The sequence below is a fragment of the Amphiprion ocellaris genome, chromosome 9, assembly GCF_022539595.1.
Source record: "Amphiprion ocellaris isolate individual 3 ecotype Okinawa chromosome 9, ASM2253959v1, whole genome shotgun sequence".
NCBI lineage: Eukaryota > Metazoa > Chordata > Actinopteri > Pomacentridae > Amphiprion > Amphiprion ocellaris.
In genome coordinates, this window is record NC_072774.1 from 11,956,538 (window position 1) to 11,978,683 (window position 22,146).

The 22,146-nt window shown below is 40.0% G+C and overlaps 3 protein-coding genes across 6 annotated transcripts; 2 read left to right on the top strand and 1 right to left on the bottom strand.

Annotated features, from left to right (window-relative positions):
• The first annotated feature begins 1,014 nt into the window (after positions 1 to 1,014).
• LOC129347261 (nucleoside diphosphate-linked moiety X motif 17-like) lies at positions 1,015 to 12,562 on the top strand. 3 transcript variants are annotated; one of them, XM_055013987.1, is made up of 11 exons: positions 1,015 to 1,151; positions 2,171 to 2,272; positions 2,914 to 2,970; positions 6,292 to 6,401; positions 6,503 to 6,619; positions 6,723 to 6,906; positions 6,989 to 7,014; positions 7,103 to 7,195; positions 8,958 to 9,056; positions 10,424 to 10,557; positions 11,627 to 12,562. In XM_055013987.1, the coding sequence occupies exons 4-11, from the start codon at positions 6,327 to 6,329 to the stop codon at positions 11,790 to 11,792; spliced, it is 894 nt and encodes a 297-aa protein (XP_054869962.1). In that variant the 5' UTR covers positions 1,015 to 1,151; positions 2,171 to 2,272; positions 2,914 to 2,970; positions 6,292 to 6,326; the 3' UTR covers positions 11,793 to 12,562. The 3 variants fall into 3 exon arrangements, with proteins under 3 accessions (XP_054869962.1, XP_054869959.1, XP_054869960.1); XM_055013984.1 differs by lacking the exons at positions 1,015 to 1,151; positions 2,171 to 2,272; positions 2,914 to 2,970 and adding an exon at positions 4,565 to 4,676; XM_055013985.1 differs by lacking the exons at positions 1,015 to 1,151; positions 2,171 to 2,272; positions 2,914 to 2,970 and adding an exon at positions 4,589 to 4,672.
• A 1,351-nt stretch (positions 12,563 to 13,913) lies between these two features.
• Positions 13,914 to 18,309, top strand: dnajc28 (DnaJ (Hsp40) homolog, subfamily C, member 28). Of its 2 annotated transcripts, none has more exons than XM_023270501.3 (2): positions 13,914 to 14,070; positions 15,744 to 18,309. In XM_023270501.3, exon 2 carries the CDS (start codon positions 15,757 to 15,759, stop codon positions 16,909 to 16,911), a length of 1,155 nt encoding a protein of 384 aa, XP_023126269.1. In that variant the 5' UTR covers positions 13,914 to 14,070; positions 15,744 to 15,756; the 3' UTR covers positions 16,912 to 18,309. The 2 variants fall into 2 exon arrangements, with proteins under 2 accessions (XP_023126269.1, XP_023126268.1); XM_023270500.3 differs by having other exon boundaries at positions 13,919 to 14,023.
• Positions 16,887 to 21,139, bottom strand: LOC111568719 (potassium voltage-gated channel subfamily E member 1). The gene is made up of 3 exons (XM_035948299.2): positions 21,015 to 21,139; positions 20,655 to 20,783; positions 16,887 to 18,764 (listed from the first exon to the last, which is right to left on the bottom strand). The coding sequence occupies exon 3, from the start codon at positions 18,728 to 18,730 to the stop codon at positions 18,350 to 18,352; it is 381 nt and encodes a 126-aa protein (XP_035804192.2). The 5' UTR covers positions 18,731 to 18,764; positions 20,655 to 20,783; positions 21,015 to 21,139; the 3' UTR covers positions 16,887 to 18,349.
• Positions 21,140 to 22,146: the final 1,007 nt, after the last annotated feature.

A 22,146-nucleotide genomic window follows, 5' to 3' on the forward strand; every position in this document is an offset into this window, starting at 1 on the left:
GTCAACTCCCACGTATTAATAAGTCACAGGAAAATGTCAAAATGCTAAAAAAAATAATTAAAATCAAAGGATTGTGATAAATATTCTTGATGATCATTTTGGCCTTTAGTGATACCTTTACCTCAGTATTTAATTTAGTTAGATGAATTTATAATATTATACAAAGGTGTTAACGTTAGTATTATTTAGTATTTACATTAGTCAACATTTTTATTTCATCTAACATTGTAAGGTCAGGACCATGTTCTTGTGTAACCAGTTGACGTACACTACTGTTCAAAAGTTTGGGGTCACCCAGACAATTTCATGTTTTCCATGAAAACCCAGACTTTAATTCATCTGCTAAGATAATTGCACAAAGGTTTTCTATGCATCAATGAGCCTTTCAACACAATTAGCTAACACAATGCAGCATTGGAACACAGGAGTGATGGTTGCTGGAAATTTTGAAAAAACTGCCTTTCTTTGAAAAATAAGGACATCTCTAAGTGACCCCAAACTTTAGAACAGTAGTGTATATACTGTATATGCTTCTCTCGCAGGTCCTTTGATTGTTCTTTTGTTTTCCCCATCATCCAGCAAAGTCAGTGCAGCACTAGAGGAAATGTGCAGGGGTCTGCCGAGAGCCCAGAGACTCACTGACTTTATATACACAGACACTAGTTCCATGCAAACAGGTGTGGACAGTTACCCTCACTAGCCATTTAAACCCGTGTGTGCATATCATCAGAAAAAACTTTAAGAGTATGTTTACTTTTGATCAGGGCTGCTTGGGTGATTCAACTTGGCATTGTGATTTTAAAAAAGTAAATACAATTGTGTGATAATAAATTACTTTGTCTGGCCTATAACCGTAAAGGAAAGAAAAGTTTTCCATGATCGAACATATTTTTTTTTCAAAAAAGGGACAATATTTCACAAATTTTGCCAGGATATGTAAACAAACTTACGAGCACAATTATAAAACGTTGAGTTGACATTTAATGCGCCGTAGAAGAAGAAGTGCTGTCGGCGGCAGAGGGCGGTGAAGCTGCAGAGAAACAGGAGAAGAAGAAGAAGCTCCAGGAACAACAACAAACCGAGGCGGCGAGCAGAATTTCAGCTGTAGGTCACACAGCGTTAACATGTGTCAATGAACCTGATGTAAACAGGTTTGTACTTCAGTTTTAATGTTCAGTAATACCGGTAAATGTCTATAGATTATTCTCTTGTTTTTGCTGAAGTTGACGTAGCGACCTAGCAGTGAAGCAGCCTTCAACTTTAATCAGTTTACTGATCAAATCTGATTTGCTGATGTTACTGAACACATGTAGCCTCTAACCTGACAGTTACAGTGAAAATCCATCTCCACACAGACGTTTATCATGCTAATTTCACATTTGATAGGAATGTGTCACCTTGTTAGCTTTAGCTTAGCTGTGGACACTTTTACCAAGTGAAAGATTTTAACGTTTATGTTTTGGAAACGGCTGCCAGTGAAGTGCAAATTATGCAAACTAGATATTATAGAATTAAAAATGAGCACATTTGCATAACTATCAACAGCAGAAACCTCAATATTGGAGAAAACACAACTTCAGAATTCTTGTCTTATTTTGTTAACATGTCAGTATTGACAAGATTTTTTGATTTTATCGCTGCACAAATCAGAAAATATAGAAAAATAACATGATTCCATAAATCAGGCTGCGAATGATATATGAACAAACCTCTCTATAAAAATCTTCAGGATATATACAGGAGTAAATCTGGAAAATTTGCCTGTAACAGGAGGGTTAAGAACGTTCCTGTTTTTGAGTTCTCCTCAGCGTCGGTGATCCAGTGACAGATGTCAGAACATCTGTGGCAGCTGCTAATAGACAATTCAGCTACTTTAATGTGACCAAATGTCAGCAGACAGGAGCCAAAAATGTTGAACTCTAGCTTCAAGTTGAGTTTTTTTTCTGTTTTAATGAGTTTAATTTGATTTGTTATGTCCTCAGCACTCAATTTCCAGATGTTGCTGTTAATTTACCAAAAATGAATTCTGGAGCTTTTGCCTGAGTCACATGATCTTCCTCAGCAGATAGTTTCAAGATTTTACAATCCTGGAAACTTGTTCTGAAGAAGGTCGTGTCTGCAGAAGAGCCATTAAAGTAACAGTGTGTGTGTTCTCTGTGTGTGTTTTCAGATTGTTCAGATCTGCATCGGCCTGGTGTGCGTTGCGTTCAGTGTGTTCGCCATCTTCTCTCCGGTCATGATGGTCTCCACTCCGTTCTGCTTCGCCGCCGCTGTACGTAAACACAATCCTGATTTATACGGTTAATTAATCTCAGATTATCAGGAGGCTTCTGCTCGATCATCTCTGATTTGCTTGAAATTTTATTTTTACAGTATTTTAGCTTGATAGATCAAATGCTTCCACAGATAAAATATGTCAAAAACTTGTCTTTTGACCTACTTTCAGCAGGTTTTTTGTCACATTGAAATTTGAGGCAGTTTGAACAACAATACCTCAGGAAGTATAAAAGATAAAATACAGAAAATGTAACTGATGAAATATTAGACAAGTACATCAAACAATCTCTTATTATGGGTGAGTTAAAATATGAAAAAAAATGAATCCTTCATGAAAAGTTCCGTCTTTAAGAAGCACCTTCAGCAACAGACTGTTACACCCATAGACTGTATATACAGTCCATGGTTACACCCTAAGTGTAAGAAGGAGTGTTTCCACAGGTCCTTTATTCCAGGATCTGTCAGATTGTACAATGCTGCATTATAAACTTCACTGTGTACTGTTTACTGCTGCACCTCAAGCAGAAATTGTATTTAAGAATTGTTGACATGAGGCGGAATGTTCCAATAACATGAAAAATGAACCCCAATCAGACGTTATTCTTCACACCAACGTGTCTCTCTGCTGCTGTTCAGTTTGTGGTTTCCGGCTCTCTGGCGGTGGCGGCGAGGAGAGGGACCTCAATCCAGCTGGTGAGTTTTCTCACTTCAAGTTGTCATGTAACGGGTGAACAGTGCACATTTGTTCGTCTTTAAATGGAACGAAGAATGGCTGAAGAGGAGTTTATTTGATTAATGGTGAAGTTTGTGATTCTAATTTGACGTTGAATATCTCCTCACGGCCTCAGTGTTCATACTCAGGCCTGGCTCTGTAAACAGACAAACAGGATTCGCATGTTCAAGAACGTTCCACAAAAGAGGAGATGGGGCCAAAGTCAACCAAAAGAGTTTGAAAGCAGCATTAGCAGGAGGAAACTTAAAGTCCCTTGCAATACTACCGTTCAAAAGTTTGAGGTCTCGTAGAAATGTCCTTATTTTTGAAAGAAAAGCATTTTTTTTTCAATGAAGATAACATTAAATAAATCATAAATCCAGTCTAGACATTGTTAAAGTGGTAAATGACTATTCTAGCTGGAAACAGCTGATTTTTAATAGAATATCTCCATAGGGGTACAGAGGAACATTTCCAGCAACCATCACTCCTGTGTTCTAATGCTACATTGTGTTAGCTAATGGTGTTGAAAGGCTCATTGATGATTAGAAAACCTTTGTGCAATTATCTTAGCAGATGAATAAAAGTCTGGGTTTTGCTGTTGTGGGGTAAATCTGTGATTGTGCTTTGATATGAATCAGATGATAAAGACTCGTAGAAATAAAACGCTGGTACGACTTATAGTAGTGTCATCAAAGAAGGAGAGTCAACCTTTAAAGAATAATTCTTACTCAGATAAAGTTAAAAAAAAGATGGAGCCAGAGCTTATAATCTCGTGTTCGAAACTTAAAATGCCTCTGACTGATCCACATAACTTTATTCCATCGTGACAGTGGGTGAGTTATGTAGAGTGCACCTTTATTATGTTTAATTGAAAGCTGCATTGCCCAGATGAACACTAACGGTAAAGAATGACTTGCTGAATGCTTTTCACACTTTATTTGCATTGTTTGTTTGCAAAGCAACAATAAAATTCCACGTATTTTGACTGTAGTGTGGTGGTTTTGCAAGAGTCCCAAAATTAATCAACATGCAGAAAGAGTGTATGACATACATATGATAGCACTTTAGATGAATGTACTTTAGAGAACCTTCACATTGACGCTGAAAAAAGAAAAGCTTGCTGGCATGTTTTGTTGGGTCAAACACAGTTACAAGGTAAATTACTTAATTCTCATTTTGTTGCATCTAAAAATCAGATCAGCCACAACATTAAAACCAGCTGGAAACTGTACAGGTTCTCACTGTGCTGGCAAAACTGTCAACAAACACGAAGACCAGGTGAGTTTTTAGTAAAAAGAAAAGTCAGGCTAAATTAAAGCTGTGCATAAAGAGTTGGAATTATTTTTTAAAATTGGAAAACAGCACCGTCTGATGTGACTGCGGTGAGGAAGAAGAGACAGTAGAGCAGAAATCTAAAATATAAAGTACAATTTGAAGCTATTTCTCTGAAACAACTCAAGAAGTGACTCTTACCAAGTCATATTTCAGGTCTTAGACAAAATTATGTGATCAAGATGATATTAGGGTTTGATTTTTAGTGTTATAAAAACAGACGCTGTCATTTACCTTCCAACCAGCGGGAGGCGGTGAAGCGCCAGTTCGCCATTTGCAAACCGATAATAAGACTCACGAAGAAGAATAGCGACGCTAACATGAGTTACGGGAGTTAGCGGCTCTGCTGTCAGTAGGTTTCTACTGTTTCTGATGTAACTCTGAGCGACTCTGTGCAGTTTATAAGCGGCAGAAGCATCTGTTACGTTCATGTAGAAAACTGTCCTTTTCAGAGTGTTTTATTAACGCTTAATGGAGCCTCAGACGACACCCGGTGCTAGCTGAAGCTGGCTGAAGTTAGCTGAGGCTAGTTAGCTGAAGTGAACAGGCTGAAGTTAGTTCAACAGTTAGCATAAGTCAGTTAGCTGAAGTTAGTTAGCGGGAAGTGAGTTATCCGAGGTTAGTCAGCTGAAGTAAACAAGCTGAGGTTAGTTAGCTAGCTGATGTGAGTTAGCAGAAGTTAGTAAGATAAAGGGAGTTACCTGAAGTTAATTAATTGCGGTTAAATAGCCGAAGTTGTTCACTCAGGTCAGTTAGCTTGAGATGGTTAGCTTAAATTTCTGAACTGAAGTGAGTTCGCTAAAATGAGTAAACTGAAATTAACTAGCTAGAGGTAGCACTGTTGACAGATTGTTGCAGCCCACTGTCCAAACTATCCACAAACATGTATTTGAAGTAATTTTATTTTATATAATTTCTCTCTAATGTGACTAAGCTGTTCACCAACTATACACTGTGTTAGCAATGTGCTAACTCTGCGGGTGTAATTCAAAAAGGTGCATATTTATTTACGTTTACACATGTTAGAACCTTCCGTTATTTTCAAGTTCTTTCCGGTAAACTACCTAAACTATATAAAGCATAAGACACTGTGGTGCTCCACCTTCTACATTACTGTCACAGTGACTTCGGGTTAGCTAGACTAGTGATTTTCTATCTGTCTGCCCTGAAATTGGTCGGATTTATGATGATTTACAGTTATTACTATATTGAAAGGTGTGCCTTGGTAATAGTCATTTTCTTACATTTTAATTTATTGTGTTTTGCATGACTAACCCTTTAAATAGTCCAGGTGTTGCTGAGGAGAAAAGGTTCACTCAAAAGTCCACACAGATTACATAGCTAATAACAATAGTAAATGTGTTGCAAGTCTCTGATAAATAACACAAGAAATTGTGGCTACAGCCTAATGATAACTTATCTAACTTACCAGTTTTCACTCATCTACCTCCTGCTGTATTGTGGGAGACAGTTTAATGATTAGAAAGGCCGCATTAGCCAGCTTCAACATTAAAGTTATTTACGCTATATGATCCAATAGCATAAGAAACAGCTGCCAGGATTGGAGCATTTTAAGTATAACTTCCTCATCAGACATGCAGTCATGTGTATGCAGTCATAGTTTTTCTGACTGATCGTTGTATTGAAGCTCCTGTATTCCTAAATAACGCATCTATAAGCAAAGCACACAACAATGAGCAAAAATGCATCAGTGTCACATCCTCTCTCTTGTCTGCAGTGTTAGAACTGAACTAGACCATTGCAACAACTGTTCATACAAAGCAGAATGAATAGAAAGCGTATTGAAAGGGAACACAAACCAAAGAATGCACAATACAGCAGAACTACCTAAGCAGTCTTACTATAAAAGGAGGATTTATTACAGGACTGCACTAGTTTTAGCTCCTAACAAACTGAACATGTTAAATATCAGTTCCTTTAAGGAAGTGGTGTGGTCATGTGTTCAGGTCCCACAGACTGGTGTCCTGTTGGAGGACGCATCATGGATAAAGTCCGGAGGATCCTGGTGTACGTGTGCAAGGACCGAGCAGGGCCACAGCGAGCTCAGTTCGTGCAGGTCAGCGCAGCCGATGTCTTTTCTAAAAGGGTTTGGAGTTTGAGGAGGAGGACTTTGGACTGTTCAGAAAGTCAGACTTGTTCCTTCTTCATGTTTCCCAGAGTATCACGAGTCACTTCACTGACGGTAGTGATGATGAGGTGGAAGTGAGCTGCTCTTTGGACAAAAACCAGTTTGTCCTTTACAGAGGAGATGAAGGACCAAGGATTCCTCTGAAGGTAGTACATACATACACATTTGCCCCTCTGTCTTTAATATTTGACCCTCTGTCTTTGGCATGTCTTCAATATTTCCTTCTGTAACAGCTCTATTGTCTCTCAGAGACCCGCCTTCTGTCCAATCAAACACCTGTCAGTCACAGAGGCAGCTGCAATCCCATTGGACATACAGAAGCGTGGAGTGGATGTGGGTGTGGCCATCCTCCTGCAGACCACCAATCAGAGAGTGTTGCTGACACGGCGGGCGAAGGAACTTCGGATATTTCCCAACGTCTGGGTTCCTCCAGGTCTAACACACACACACACCCACACCCACACACACACACACACACACATGCTTTTAAAGCTCTTGTTTTATCGCTCTTTCAGGCGGCCACCTTGAGTCAGATGAGACGGTAAATGATTTTCTGTTTCTGTGTTTCTGAGTCGACGTCATTTGTGGCAGAAACTTCAAATAAACATTATTCCTGTTTTTATATGCAGCTGCTGGAAGCAGGTCTCAGGGAGTTAAAGGAGGAAACTGGACTCAAACTAGAGCCAGAGGACGTTTCTCCAGAAGTGCTGGGACTGTGGGAGGTGAGACGGACACACAGACAGCAGCGACACTATGAACCTGACATTTATTAGAATTACAATTAGAATTAGAATTAGAATGGCTTTATTGTCATCATACATGGCATGACGAAAATATAAATAGCTTCCACTGGACCATGCATAACAACAAGCAATAAGTAATAAAATATCAACATTAAAGAATAAAATCAAATGTACATATATAACAGAACAATATTAAAAATGCCAACGTGTGCAAAGGAGGCCAGATATTTACAATATGGGAGGTAGATGAAATGGAATAAGAACCAGTAGCCTAGGATAAATATGTTACGGAATTGCATGAAAGCAGCAAAAAGTGGCATTGTGCATTCAGGTAGACAAGTGTTTGGAGTTCAGGAGTCTGATGGACCATGGATAGAAACTGTTCCGGAGCATGTTTGTCCTGCATTTTGAGGATCTCAGTCTCTTCCCTGATGGCAGCAGGCTGAACAGCTTCTGGCCAGGGTGTGTGCTGTCTGTCCAGATCTTTTTCCCTCTGCTGATGCAGCAGGAGGTTGCGATGTTCTCCAGCAGAGGGGGCAGAGGGCAGCTGATGATTTTCTCTACTGTCCTGATAACCTTCTGCAGAGCCTTCCTGTCTGCAGCGGAGCAGGCTGCGAACCAGACAGTCACAGTAGGTCAGCACAGACTCTATGGTGGCCCGATAGAAGGACACCTGCAGTCTCTCCTCCACGTGGTTCCTCCTCAGCAATTGGAGGAAGTGGAGTCTCTGCTGTGCCTTTTTAACTAGTGCTGCTGTGTTGGCTGTCCAGGTGAGGTCCTCAGATAAATGAGTCCCCAGGAACTTGAAGGAGGCCACTCTTTCCACACAAACCCTGTTGATGCACAGTGGAGCATGGTCCCCCCTACGCCTCCTGAAATCAATGACCATCTCTTTGGTTTTCTTGGTGTTCCGCTTCAGGTTGTTCCTGAAACACCACCCTGCCAACTCCTGTATTTCCTCCCTGTTCATCACCCCCCAAGATGAGGCCAACCACAGTGGTGTCATCAGCGAACTTAATGATGGTGTTCGAGGGGTGGATGGGTGTACAGGAGGGGGCTTATTTATCTGAAATAACTGACTGTGTAGTTGAATATCGAGATGATATTCTGCATTTGCATAAAGTGATTACTGCTAAAAATTCATTACATGCGCTTCTTTGGCTCTGAATTAGCAGAGCTGTTTGAAGGAGAGGTGGCAGATGTTGCTAAAGTTGTAGTAAAGGACATTAGCTGCTTTCAGATGAGCTAATGCTATGCTAACAGCTAACTGCCAAATTAGGAGGCAGCCACAGATTGCCCTGAAACAGAATCTAGGAAACAATAACTAATAATGCTTTAGGATCTGCACCTTAGTGGGCAATAGAACAGAAAAAGATAGAAAACCAGAGATAGAACTACAGGAGACAAACTGATCAATCTCAGTCATTCAATCAATCAGTAAACACAGGAGCTCTGATGTCATCATTACTGTTTTTATTATACATGTTCAGTTACAATAATCCTTATATATTCTCCTGTTTATTTTGCAAGCATCAAGTCACTATAAGTTATTACATCAATGTAAAACCAGGTCATGCAAATCAAGCCAACTTTCCATCAGCTTGTAATACCATGTTTTACAATATCATGTGCAGGTGCAACCAATTCTTGACAGATTTGGTCACACTCTCACATGAAAAAGTTATTCTTTCACCCTGGTAGTTGTGGTTATTTGACAGTCCTCTTTGTCTATGTCTGTCAGTCGGTGTTTCCTCCCATGTTGTCCAGAGGGCTTCCTCAGAGGCACCATGTCGTCGTCTACATGCTGCTGCACTCGTCCTTCACACACCTGCAGCTACAGGTAACAGCTGAGAGCAGCTCAGTGTAAATTATCTTGGTCTGATGAAATGATCTACTACGAAACAAGATTGACATTTCCAGACTTTCTTTATGTAAACCGGCTTGACTAAAGCTAAAACCTCAGTCAGAGACAACAGGTACCGATCGGAGATTATGTTATCATGATGGTGGTCATCAGCTTTCTTTGTTAACCAGATTTTCTTCTTTTGACTCTGTGCTTGTTCCCATAAAAAGAGTTGTTTAATGAATCATGTGACTCTTCTTCAATCAATCATGTGCTGCCTACCTCAGTCAAGATGAACAGTTCTAATGAATAGAAACATTTATCACCATAAGAAAAGTTCTGCTGCTGCAAATGATGCAAGAGAGGAATGCTGGTAGAAAACTGTTAATGCTCTAAGTTAATGTTGTGTAATGTGTTTTCACACTCAGTGACTCGAGGCAGCTGCTTATTCCTGACTTAGAGCTGCTGATTTTAGCTTTGAAGCTTTATTTATTTATATGACACTCAACATTTAGGTCTGACACTGTCCTATAGACGTGGAAATCACTGTAGTAAAAGTAATATTATTGACTGAATATTCTCACCGATAAATGCCAATAGAATAGTCAATTTTCTAATCTGTGTTCTATAAGCTAGAGTCCCAGCAGAGTAAAATGGACTGGACAGTAAATCAGAACCAAACATATAAACGCATTTATTTATGTTGATATTGGTATAAAAATCCAATATCGGTCAATATCGTTCACATTTCTTTTGCATATCATGAAAACCAATTAAAAAAAATGCCATAAATATGGCATTTTTTCCTTAACTAACATTGAAGTTTTCTTATTTTGCACAGACAATGTTTACATTTAGAATTCATCCAGTGGGGCATCACAATAAAATTAGACATGTAGTGTTAATTCCACAAGAGGAGATATGTGATAAATTGCCCACATATATCGGTATTGGTTGATATCGGAATCGGAAATTGAGAGTTGGATAATATTGGCCTATTGATTATTGACAAAAAAGCCAATATCAGACATCCCTAGTATTTATGCATTTCCTGAATCACCAGCTGAATGCACATGGATTCCTGTAGCAGCGCACTGCACACAGTGAGCAATAATGTGACTGTGCTGCTTCATACAGCTCAACAGGTTTGCTGATAAAACCTCAGCTGAGAATCTGTATCGCTCAGATAAACCGTCAGAGGAAGAACTTATAAAATGCTAAACCTTCCTACAGCCGATTTTAAATCCCAAACTCTGAACAGAAGCTGTGCAGCATCAGTTACCATGGTGATCTAGCAGGTTACACAGCAGACCTGATTCTTGCTTCCTCTGTTTCTGTCCTCTCTTGGTGGCTCCACCCTGCAGGCCTCTCTCAGCCCTTCGCCTGCTGAGGTCAGCGCCTGTTTGTGGGCCGATAGCCGGCTGGTCAGGTCCATCGTGTCCGCTGTGGATGGCGAGGACGGAGAGGTTCACCTGGACGGCCTGCCGAGCAGCGTCAGGTATGAGACAGGCATATTTATAAAGATGTCTGTGAAATTTTGGCTCGATGCATGGAATACTTTGCAAGATAATGTTTCAGCAGGTTTTTTTTACACATTGAACAAGACAATAACCACAAGGGAAACAATTAGAAAGATTGTATTCAACATTTAAAAAGTGACTTTATGCAAAAAATTCAATGTAAAAGGCATCTTAAAAGAGCATTTCCTATGTCAGTGACAGAAGTATTGCACAAATATTGACCAAACTGTCAAAAATGAATACTGTTTAAGGAGGTTGTCCCTCACATTGTGATTTCACCCCAGATCCTTCCTCGTCTGACCCACAGAACACCTACCCAGGAATTAGTCTGATTCTTAGACCCTGTGAGCATTTACAACTCCATCTTCATTCCAGATACATCACTAGATACAGCACCTAATATTGTTCTGCAATACTAGATTAGTAGATCAAATAATCTCTGATTATGGGTGGGTTGGAATATGAAATCAAATTGAAGGTGTCGTTTCTGAAAAGTGCCATCTGTGAGCACAAAATAACAAAGAGAATTGATAATGCAGATGTCAACTACTGATATTTTCTGAGCCATACGTAGCTGCATGTCACAGTAAAAAAAACAAAACGTACAATAATTTTTAATATGAAAAAGGGAAAAGATAATTTCATTGAACTTTAATAACGGATTGAAGAGGTATTATAGTTTAAGATAAATAAAGTTTCAAGCAGATGAAAGATGATCGAGCTGAATGGCGCTAGACTTGAGGTGGAATAAGACTTTTTTTATTGACAGTCTTGTCTCATCTGTCATGTCACTGGTTGTCGATGAATTGCAGGTTTGGTGGTTTAATCTTCAGCTCCTCACATCCATACACTAAAGTATCCACACTCCTCATGCACATCTGCTTATTATCCTTAGAAGATCATGACAGCAGATTTCTGTAACACCTCTGACAGAAGCACCAGCAGCAGATAGTACAGTGGGAAGTACTTCCAGAACCACAGATTGTAAGATGATGCGGAAACAGTCGTCGTACTTTGGTGAACTTAAACCTCCTGCTGTGTTTCCAGTGTGTCCCAGGTATCTGCAGACGGAGCTTTGACCGACTCCTCGCTGCCTGTTGCAGTCTTTGTCAGTCGGGCGTCGGCCAGCGGTCCAGATGTGGAGCGGGTCAGCACAGGGACCAAGTTTGCCCTGGAGCTGTGGCTGAGGAGCCTGGATGCCCCTGACCTCTGACCTCTAACCTCGACCCCATCCTGTGGACAACAGGAAGGACAGTTTTGGATCTGAGAAATGATGTTGCTGTAATTTACTGTGCTGTGAATCTCACTGTTTGTCAATTAAACACTTGAACTGGAAATGACTTGGTTATGTCAGCTGAGGGGCTGCACAGCGGCTTGGTGGCCTTGCAGCTAGAAGATCCCCGGTTCGCTTCCCGGCCTTCCAAGGGTCTTTCTGCATGGAATTTGCATGTTCTCCCTGTGCATGCTTGGGTTTTCTTCCTCCCACAGTCCAAAAACATGCTGAGATTGATTGGTAACTCTAAATTTTCAGTAGGCTTGAATGTGAGTGTTGTTGTTTGTCTCTATATGTAGCCTTGTGGTAGACTGTTGACTTGTCCAGGGTGTCCCCTGCCTTCGCCCTAATTCAGCTGGGATAGACTCCAGCCTCCAATGACTCTAATGAGGATTAAGCTGTATATAGATAATGGATGGATGTCACCTGAGGCTCAATTATCTCTTATCTGAAGTCAGCAAAATACATTAAAGAACAAGGGATGAAGGAACTTTAATATAGTTAGGAATTATGTTCCTGTCAGTCTACAGGATTGTAAAGGTGCTTGTTAGGAAATAACATGTACAAAAAAAAATAGAATTTCACAGATGAACCAAGAAAATGTAATGTTTGACTTTACTTTTGAAGTTTCCAAAAACTAGTGAGCTCAGTTTTTTTGAGTTTCTGGTTCTGCTAGGAAAATCCAAAAATACATAAAATTTTAAATTCTGCCTGTATAGTTGTGATTTGTACCAAGAATATAGTGAAGTTGTTCTGTGATTGGAAATGGAAATGTGCTCCTTCCAGACCGAGGGCATCAGGAATGCAGAATTGGGTTTGTCGTCCTCTATCAATTTAACCAATCAGCATTTTTCTTCTTCAAGTTTAACCAGTTAACTTCAGAACTCACCCAGCATCGCTGCAGTTCTGGCAGAGTTCAATGAAATTGGGCTTTTTTACGCCAAGCGAGGGAATGGTGAAACTTGATCACGGTTTACTCACGCTTTGATGGTCCAGTCATCCCTGTAGCATTCGTCAGACGAGAGATGATTAAAAAAAAAACAAATAGTCATGTCAACATTTAACAAGTCAACTCCCACGTATTAATAAGTCACAGGAAAATGTCAAAATGCTAAAAAAAAAATAATTAAAATCAAAGGATTGTGATAAATATTCTTGATGATCATTTTGGCCTTTAGCGATACCTTTACCTCAGTATTTAATTTAGTTAGATAAATTTATAATATTATACAAGGGTGTTAACGTTAGTATTATTTAGTATTTACATTAGTCAACATTTTTATTTCATCTAACATTGTAAGGTCAGGACCATGTTCTTGTGTAACCAGTTGACGTACACTACTGTTCAAAAGTTTGGGGTCACCCAGACAATTTCATGTTTTCCATGAAAACCCAGACTTTAATTCATCTGCTAAGATAATTGCACAAAGGTTTTCTATGCATCAATGAGCCTTTCAACACAATTAGCTAACACAATGCAGCATTGGAACACAGGAGTGATGGTTGCTGGAAATTTTGAAAAAACTGCCTTTCTTTGAAAAATAAGGACATCTCTAAGTGACCCCAAACTTTAGAACAGTAGTGTATATACTCTATATGCTTCTCTCGCAGGTCCTTTGATTGTTCTTTTGTTTTCCCCATCATCCAGCAAAGTCAGTGCAGCACTAGAGGAAATGTGCAGGGGTCTGCCGAGAGCCCAGAGACTCACTGACTTTATATACACAGACACTAGTTCCATGCAAACAGGTGTGGACAGTTACCCTCACTAGCCATTTAAACCCGTGTGTGCATATCATCAGAAAAAACTTTGAGTATGTTTACTTTTGATCAGGGCTGCTTGGGTGATTCAACTTGGCATTGTGATTTTAAAAAAGTAAATACAATTGTGTGATAATAAATTACTTTGTCTGGCCTATAACCGTAAAGGAAAGAAAAGTTTTCCATGATCGAACATATTTTTTTTTCAAAAAAGGGACAATATTTCACAAATTTTGCCAGGATATGTAAACAAACTTACGAGCACAATTATAAAACGTTGAGTTGACATTTAATGCGCCGTAGAAGAAGAAGTGCTGTCGGCGGCAGAGGGCGGTGAAGCTGCAGAGAAACAGGAGAAGAAGAAGAAGCTCCAGGAACAACAACAAACCGAGGCGGCGAGCAGAATTTCAGCTGTAGGTCACACAGCGTTAACATGTGTCAATGAACCTGATGTAAACAGGTTTGTACTTCAGTTTTAATGTTCAGTAATACCGGTAAATGTCTATAGATTATTCTCTTGTTTTTGCTGAAGTTGACGTAGCGACCTAGCAGTGAAGCAGCCTTCAACTTTAATCAGTTTACTGATCAAATCTGATTTGCTGATGTTACTGAACACATGTAGCCTCTAACCTGACAGTTACTGTGAAAATCCATCTCCACACAGACGTTTATCATGCTAATTTCACATTTGACAGGAATGTGTCACATTGTTAGCTTTAGCTTAGCTGTGGACACTTTTACCCAAATGAAGGATTTTAACTTTTATGTTTTGAAAACGGCTGCCAGTGAAGTGCAAGTGAAAATTTCACCGTTTAATGCTTGAATTACAGAAAAACATGATCAAGAAGTGTTTAATGCTACAAAAAAGTCTCATATCGGTCATTTTCAGTATTGACGTAGTTTTGAACGAGATACACACCTGTAATAGACACTAAGCACTAACCGTTTAAAATGCTAAACAGCTGTGTGGTTAAAACTTTTTGACTACAACATATCACCACTAAACTAACCCAATAGAGTACCTGCATTAGGTGTATTCTGAAATTGTGTATTTTATTATGCAAACTAGATATTATAGAATTAAAAATGTATAAACTATCAACAGCAGAAACCTCAGTAACTTCAAAATTCTTGTCTTATTTTGTTAACATGTCAGTATCGACAAGGTTTTTTGATTTTATCGCTGCACAAATCAAAAAATATAATAAAATAACATGATTCCATAAATCAGGCTGCGAATGATATATGAACAAACCCCTCTATAAAAATCTTCAGGATATATACAGGAGTAAATCTGGAAAATTTGATGAATATAAGAACTGCTCAAGTGGAGATTTCTGATTTAAATCTGCAAAATTTTGCACATTTTTATTTACCGTTCTGAACAACAAGCAGGTATTGAATTGTGTGCTCCTGTCACAGTTTTCCTCGCTGTGGGTTCATTTTTCACTATAATATAAGGTACTGCATCTTTATGGAAACAGCACAACCATGACTAGAAGGAGAGAGAACTGAAAAGTATCTTCTGTGCAGCATAATAATGCTAGATTGAGAGAAATCATAAAAGAAAGAAAAATATTGTTATATTTTTTTATTGTACCGAAATGATAAAACCCTTTAAACAACATGTCCAGTATTTCTCCATTTGTTACCAACACTGGAAGAAATGTTAACTCTCCATAATCTAGATATTTTATCACTTCTATTTTTAATTATTTTCCATACTCGTCCCCTCTCTGTTCTGTGGAAACACTGCCTGCAGTTCAGCTGAAAACTCTGAATCTGTGTCATATCACCGTTGGTCACAGCTGAGCCAGTCATGGCTTCTCAGTTTCTCTGAGGTGGTTGCCAGAGAAAGCGCAGAATTTGTAGTTTATGACGGGATCTGGAGCAAACAGTTTATTTTTGGTGCATTTGCAATTAGAATAAAGTGATTTTAATTTTTAATAACTTTCATAGTGTTTAAATCTGGTTATGTTGTCCGACAGCACAGTAGATCGTACATGTTTGGTGCACAGTTGCCAGGAACTTGAAAATCTTTCTGTTTTTACAGTTTCTGGCTGATAAATAGCATCATTTTGGTAAAAAATTATACATTAGTTGTCTAACAACTTTTGTTTTTCAAATCAACAGGAGTGCTGCAGAGATGAGCTGCTCTTTCCACCTCCTGGTTTCCCGTTGCAGCTTCTACCATGGACGTTTTCTGCTTATCTGGTGTCGACCATCACTGTTGGTCAGATCGTTGAGTGCTGCTCCTCACATCAGTCGCAGCCTGAAGGAAAGTTACCGACTCCTGCAGCTGCCTGACGAGGTTCACAGCAGTCCTGCACAGGTGAAAGAGGCCTACCTGCGTCTGGCTAAGCTCTACCATCCAGACTCTGGGGCAGCAACAGCAGACGCAGCGCTGTTTGCTCGGGTTGAGGAAGCTTACCGATCCGTGCTGGCACATCAGAGCAAGACCAAGCAGCCTGATGGAGGCAAGGAAGAAGAGGATGAGGATAAGTCCAGAAGAGCAGCACTGCAGCACAGACACTACCTCAGCTTTGATGGCGTGGGTTCAGGGACGCCCAGCCAGCGAGAGCGTCAGTACCGACAGATCCGTGTCGACCGGGCGTCCGAGGAGGTTCTGAACTACCGGCAGAAGGAGCACGAGCGGGCAGCTGCATCTGAAGGTGCACTGGTGGAGCGGGACATGCGTCAGCGCAGCCACAAAATCAAGATCACTCAGGCTGTGGAGCGGCTCGTAGAGGACCTGATCCAGGAGTCTATGGCCCGAGGAGACTTCAGGAACCTGAGTGGAGCCGGAAAACCTCTCAACAAGTTCCAGCACAATCCATACGCCGATCCCATGACCCACAACCTGAACCGCATCCTCATCGACAACGGCTACCAGCCTCCCTGGGTGGTCACCCAGCGAGACATCAGGGAGGCCGTCGCTCACATCCGGAGCAGGCTGCTGGAGGGACGGGCTCGGCTCAGCGACCCCCTGACCCCCTCAGAGCTCAGCCAATGGGAGCAGCTGTGTGCGTCTGTGGAGGAGGAGCTGGTGAAGCTCAACAAGATGGTGGATAACTACAACCTCATCGTACCGATGCTCAAAATGCAAATGGTTCACTACAGTTTGTCCAGAGAAATAGAGCGCGCCGTGAAGGGTGTCGCCCAGCGCCGACTGGACCAGCAGACGGAGAGAGAAAAGGAGCGAGAGAGGAGGAAGGAGGAGAAAAAAAGAGCCAACGCAGTGACAAAGACTAAAAAGAACAAGCAAGGACTCATGTCTTGGATGCAGACTTTGCTCAGATGAAGTCATCAACTGTTGGTTTATTTATTTCATTACAGTCAAATTGTTCACCTGCATATTTGCACACAGAATCAAAGATAATGATGCCTTTTAGTTATTTTCAGACACAAGGAAGAAAGTTGTTGCCTAAATGTGCAGTTGTGTAATCAGAGGTCTGTGCTACGAAGCAGGATTTGAGGTTATTGAGGTAACTTCATGTTTATTTTGGGTTTCCATGAACACAACAGTAGTTCACCTCTCATTATCCCCGTGTGACTTATACTGAACTCCTCACCTCCTCTGGAGCAGATTATGTTTTGAGATGAACACAAACAGAAATCCCCTATTGACCAGTAGAGTCTCTAAGGAGAGTTTTTTGAGCTGCAGCAATGTCAGAGTAATTTCTTTGCTCTATAGGCCTTTGTAGAACAATATAATCCTAAAAGAGAAACGGATTAAAGCATTAATGCTTTAGAACCGGCATGTTGACCTTATAAGGTTTTCAGTAAGCCCCCTTAATAGTTTGGGTTTTGTTTTTATATTTGTTCTTTCTGTTTCTCAGAACAGTTTAACATCAGCAAGCAGCTGAACGAATGAGGCTAAAGCTGAGACTTGAAGTTTTAAATTACAGAATTCATCCTCCACATTGCTATGAAAATGGTTTTATCTTTATTAGTGATTTATTTATTCTTTACCTCCTGAATCTCAGAATGTGCTGGAAGAATGAATTGCATTAATTATAATTATTAGATTTTTAACTCTCCAACAGTCAACATATCATATGTGACTTTTGGTTTGGAGAGGAAAAACAACCACATTTGAGCTTAAAGCACAATATTTCATCAAAATTACTTTGTTCTATGTGTTTTATTTAAAAATCAGCGATAAATAAGCTGTTTGCAGCAACCAGATTCTGTAAAAAAGAATAAAAATTGCGGCCATTGGTGCAACTGAGAAGCCACGACAGACTCAGCTGTCACCAACAGGCACGTGCCAAAAATTCAGGATGTATCAACAGCAGACAAATACTGAAATGTAAAAAATAATAAATGAGAAGGGAGCCAAAAAGACACCCAGAAACTTCTGGGTGGAGTTCAAAAGATTAAATATTTTGGGTTTGATTTTGTTCTGCAGTCTTCTGAGACATCACAATATACTAAATCTAGAATATAAAACCTACATCTAAGCAGCTTTGACACACTTGTTGCTGCCGTTTGTTTGGTTAAGTGAAGCCAGAGAACAAAAAGATTTCCTGGATATGTTGAACCTGCTTCGTAGAAAAGACCTCAGGTGTGAGCAGAAGAACAGCACTGAGAAAGTGTGATAAACTGCAGGAATATGTTTCTGTGAAATTACTGATTAGAAAATACAAACCCGACACTGTAACTTTTGGTTGCTATGTGACATTAAAAGTTAATTAAAGGGAATCTCTGAACGTGTGAAATGTTCTGAATGTCTGCTTCTAGTCTGGCAGCTGCTGTTGTGTTGCAGGGTTGCAGATGACGACGGGCTCCTTGTTGGCGGCGCTGTGCAGAGCCTGAGCGACGGCCCTGGACGGAGCGCTGACGGAGGTCCAGTCGTGGGCGATGTACTGGTGGTACGGATCCTGAGAGCTCTCCAGCTTCTTGGAGCGAATGTAGCTAAACATGATGCCGAAGGTGAAGAAGCTGAACAGGCCGACCACCAGGAGGATGTACATGATGCCCTGAGACTGAGCGAGGACCGCGTGCTGCACGGCCTGCTGGGTAGTGTAGTTGTGAGGCTGCGTGCTGGTGCTGTTGAGGCATCGCTGCAGGAAGGAGAGCAGCAGCGACTGCAGCTGGGTGGAGTTGATGGGAGACATGGCTGAGCTCTGCTGCACACTCAACACACTGTACCTGGAAAAAAGAAGTAAGATTCATCACGCAGGATACAACTCCTCCTCCTGTAGTTGAATTAAAATACTAGATGTACTTTCCACTACTTCAACTTACATGTAAAACAGCTATTTTTATGCAACATTTTCAATTCAACCTCCAAGCATGTCTGCCACTCAATTTTACTCTTTGTGCTGATGACTTTGTTTAATTTTAAAGCCTTGTAAATGTTGAAACCATCACACATCCCTAGAAAATACACTATATTTCACTATTTTCTATTACTCATGATTAATTGCTCAAATTATCCTTAATTCAGGCTGAACAATGAAACACTTCTAATCCTCTGAACTGCAAGTAGCTGTTTCTAGGTGTTTTTATATTTGCTCCTGTCACATTTTTCCTCACTGTTTGATTCTTTCTCAATGCAATATAAAGTTCTGCACCTCTTTGAAAACAGCAAACCATGACGAGAAGGTGAGAGAACTAAGAAATGTTTTCTTTGCAGTATAACACAGTTGGAATGCTGTAAGGGGGTTAAGTTTAGTTTCTTTAATTGTTTAATTTACAAAAATTGACAAATAAACATGGAATCAACATGTCCACCATTACATCCAGGCATGATTTCTTCTGTTGCAAAATAATTTTCTACTATATTCATATTTTAGCAATCACAAATGTGTTTTCTGACTGTGAAATGGAGAAACAACATTGGTGTTCACATGTTAACGTTTGGATGAATCATATTGATGAAACCATTTTATAGTTTCTGCTGCTTGTTTGAGAGTTCAGTTCTTGTTCTGTCAGTTTGTTCTGTTGGCCTGTTTCCAGCCTCAGGTTGTGAACAGCAGTACAAAAATAAAGACATTTGAGCTACAAATATATCTATATTAAAAATTCTGTTGGCACAGAAGGAATCATGTCTAAAAGATGATCCTCGTCTCAAATGAAGGTAAAAATTAGACCTTTCATTTGCTATAACTTCTTCTGACCAAACACCTATCATAGATGCCTATATGCACCTTGATAATTCACACAAAATGCACTTTTCTGTGAATTATCAGAAAACACATCTAGGGTATTAATGCTTGTTTCTGTCATAGACAGTAAACAGAACTAAAACTATGATATATCCCATAGTATTGATGCTCAAAGTTGGGCATAGAGAAAATAAATCAGAAACAGATTTAAACTTTAGATTGTGACGAGTGGAGTGGATGTAAAACTAATTTGGTTGCAGCTCTTAAAGCTCAAGTGTGTTTTTCAGGGCTGAAAATGTTATGTATCTCCTGTACTTGCAAAATGTTTCAAAATTTGTCCAAAATGATTCCAAACATGTCCAAAATGTCAAAAAAAATCTCAGAAATGGCAAAAACCATCCCAAAATAACTCCTGCCCTGTCCTAAAAAAATAAAAGCAGCAAAAATGCCCTGAAACTTCTCTAAAATGACAAGAAAATCCCCAAAATGCCTCAAAACATACCATTTTGATGCATTTTGTGCAGCACAATTCAAAACCTGTCAAAAATATCTTGAAACCTCTCCAAAATAATTGAAAACTTCCCAGAAACTATTTAAAATTTGCCCAAAATGCCTTAAAACCAAAGAAATGAATCATGGCTGGAATATGATCTTTAAAATGTAGGAAAAAATGGGAAAAGTTCACGAAAAGTGTGAAGTTTGGACTCACCTCTACATACTTTAAAGACCTGTAACTCTGAAAACATTCATAGTATGGAGGTAAAACTTTACATAGCTTCATTAAATATATTAAAGTTATATTGTAGATAAATAATCAGCTGTTTCTGAGAGGGTCAGGTTTGAAGCTGTGAATGATTCATTATGGAATGATTGCTTTAATGTGTTATGAGAATAAAGAAAGTGATTCCTGCAGCTGTGAGGTAAAGCCTACCTGTGGAGGAGTCAGTCGGTGGCATCTCAGTCTGTCGTCTCCAGCAGCACTCCAAGCAGCCGGTAGCTCAGGTAGAGAAAAGATGAACCGTCCACCTCTCCTCTTCGTCTCGCTGCGTCGTCCTTCATGCTGTTATGTAGAGGTTCAATATGTCAACACATTTAATGAAACCAGGAGGTCACAGGGCAAAGTCAGGAGCTCCGTCCTGCACTGGCTCTGTCAGCTGGAAGCAACCGTTTACTGAGCATGTTGAGTCGAGCAGCGTTTGTCTGATAAAATGCCACTAAATCACAAGAAAAATGTGGTGAAGTCTGCAGAAAATATGCTGATAATTTCCCTGCTGCTCAGAGGTTCTCTCACCTCTCATGACCGATTCTGATGGCAGTAAACTGTGTGTCTTGTGTTCAGATAAAAGCAGTCGAAGCAGGAGTTTGTGGTCACTTCGCCAAGAACAAAGCTGCTTTCAGACCGGAGGTAGTTCAGACATTCTGCAGTGGAGCTCAGACTGATCGAGTTACAACACAATCACCTCCAAATGTCCTTTAAGTCGCTGCTGCTCTGGTGTGTGGCGCCTGAAACCTGCAGTGACGTGGAGTTTGAGATGGAGGCAGAAATGCACAGTTTCTTCACAGCGTATTCGTACAAATTTATTAACATAAATTAAATGTGACTGTCGACGCTAGAGTGTAAATTTGTGTTGAACCATTTGTACCCATTTGTTTTCTTTTTCTCCTCAGAAAAACACCTGGAGGAACATCTGTCTGACCCTGCAGAGCAGCTTTTATTCACCAACATGAGGGTTTGAAATCAGATCAACATCAGTGACGCTTCAGGAGGTTTTTGCTCTTTTTACAACTTTTGCGTTGTAGATTTAATTTTAAATTACTGCAACTGGCTTTTTCCCAGGATGGCAACGTGAAAACGTTTACTAAAAATCTACACCTGAATTCTGTCATTTATAAAGACATTCAGAACCTTTGTTATTTATGATTTGGATTATATTGTTTACTTACATCTTAAGTAGTATCTTCTCTGTTCTGTGTAAACACTGCCTGCAGTTCAGCCGAAAAGTCAGAGATTTTTTTTTTTCTGTCACATGTGGCAACTAGCAACTACAATTCCAATCAGCTAGCGTTCCAAGGTTAGGAATCCTTAGGCTAACCGCTACCATTCCCAGGCTGGTCACTAGCATTTCCAGGCTAGCAACTAGCATTCCTGTGCTAGTAATGGGCATTCCTAGGCTAGCAAAGAAAGTTGCTGGGCTACAAACTAGCATTCCTAGCCTAGAAACTGCAATTCCTCACCTAGCAAATGATTTTGGTTGGTCATCTCTTAGTAATTAATGGCTTCACGGTTTCCCAGAAGAATTTTTGGCTTTTTTTTTTTTTGTTTTAAACCTTTTTTGGCTTTATTGACAGGATAGTAGTGAGAGGAAGACAGGAAAGTAGGGAGAATAATGGGGAAGGACCTGCAGTAAAGGGCCATGGGCTGG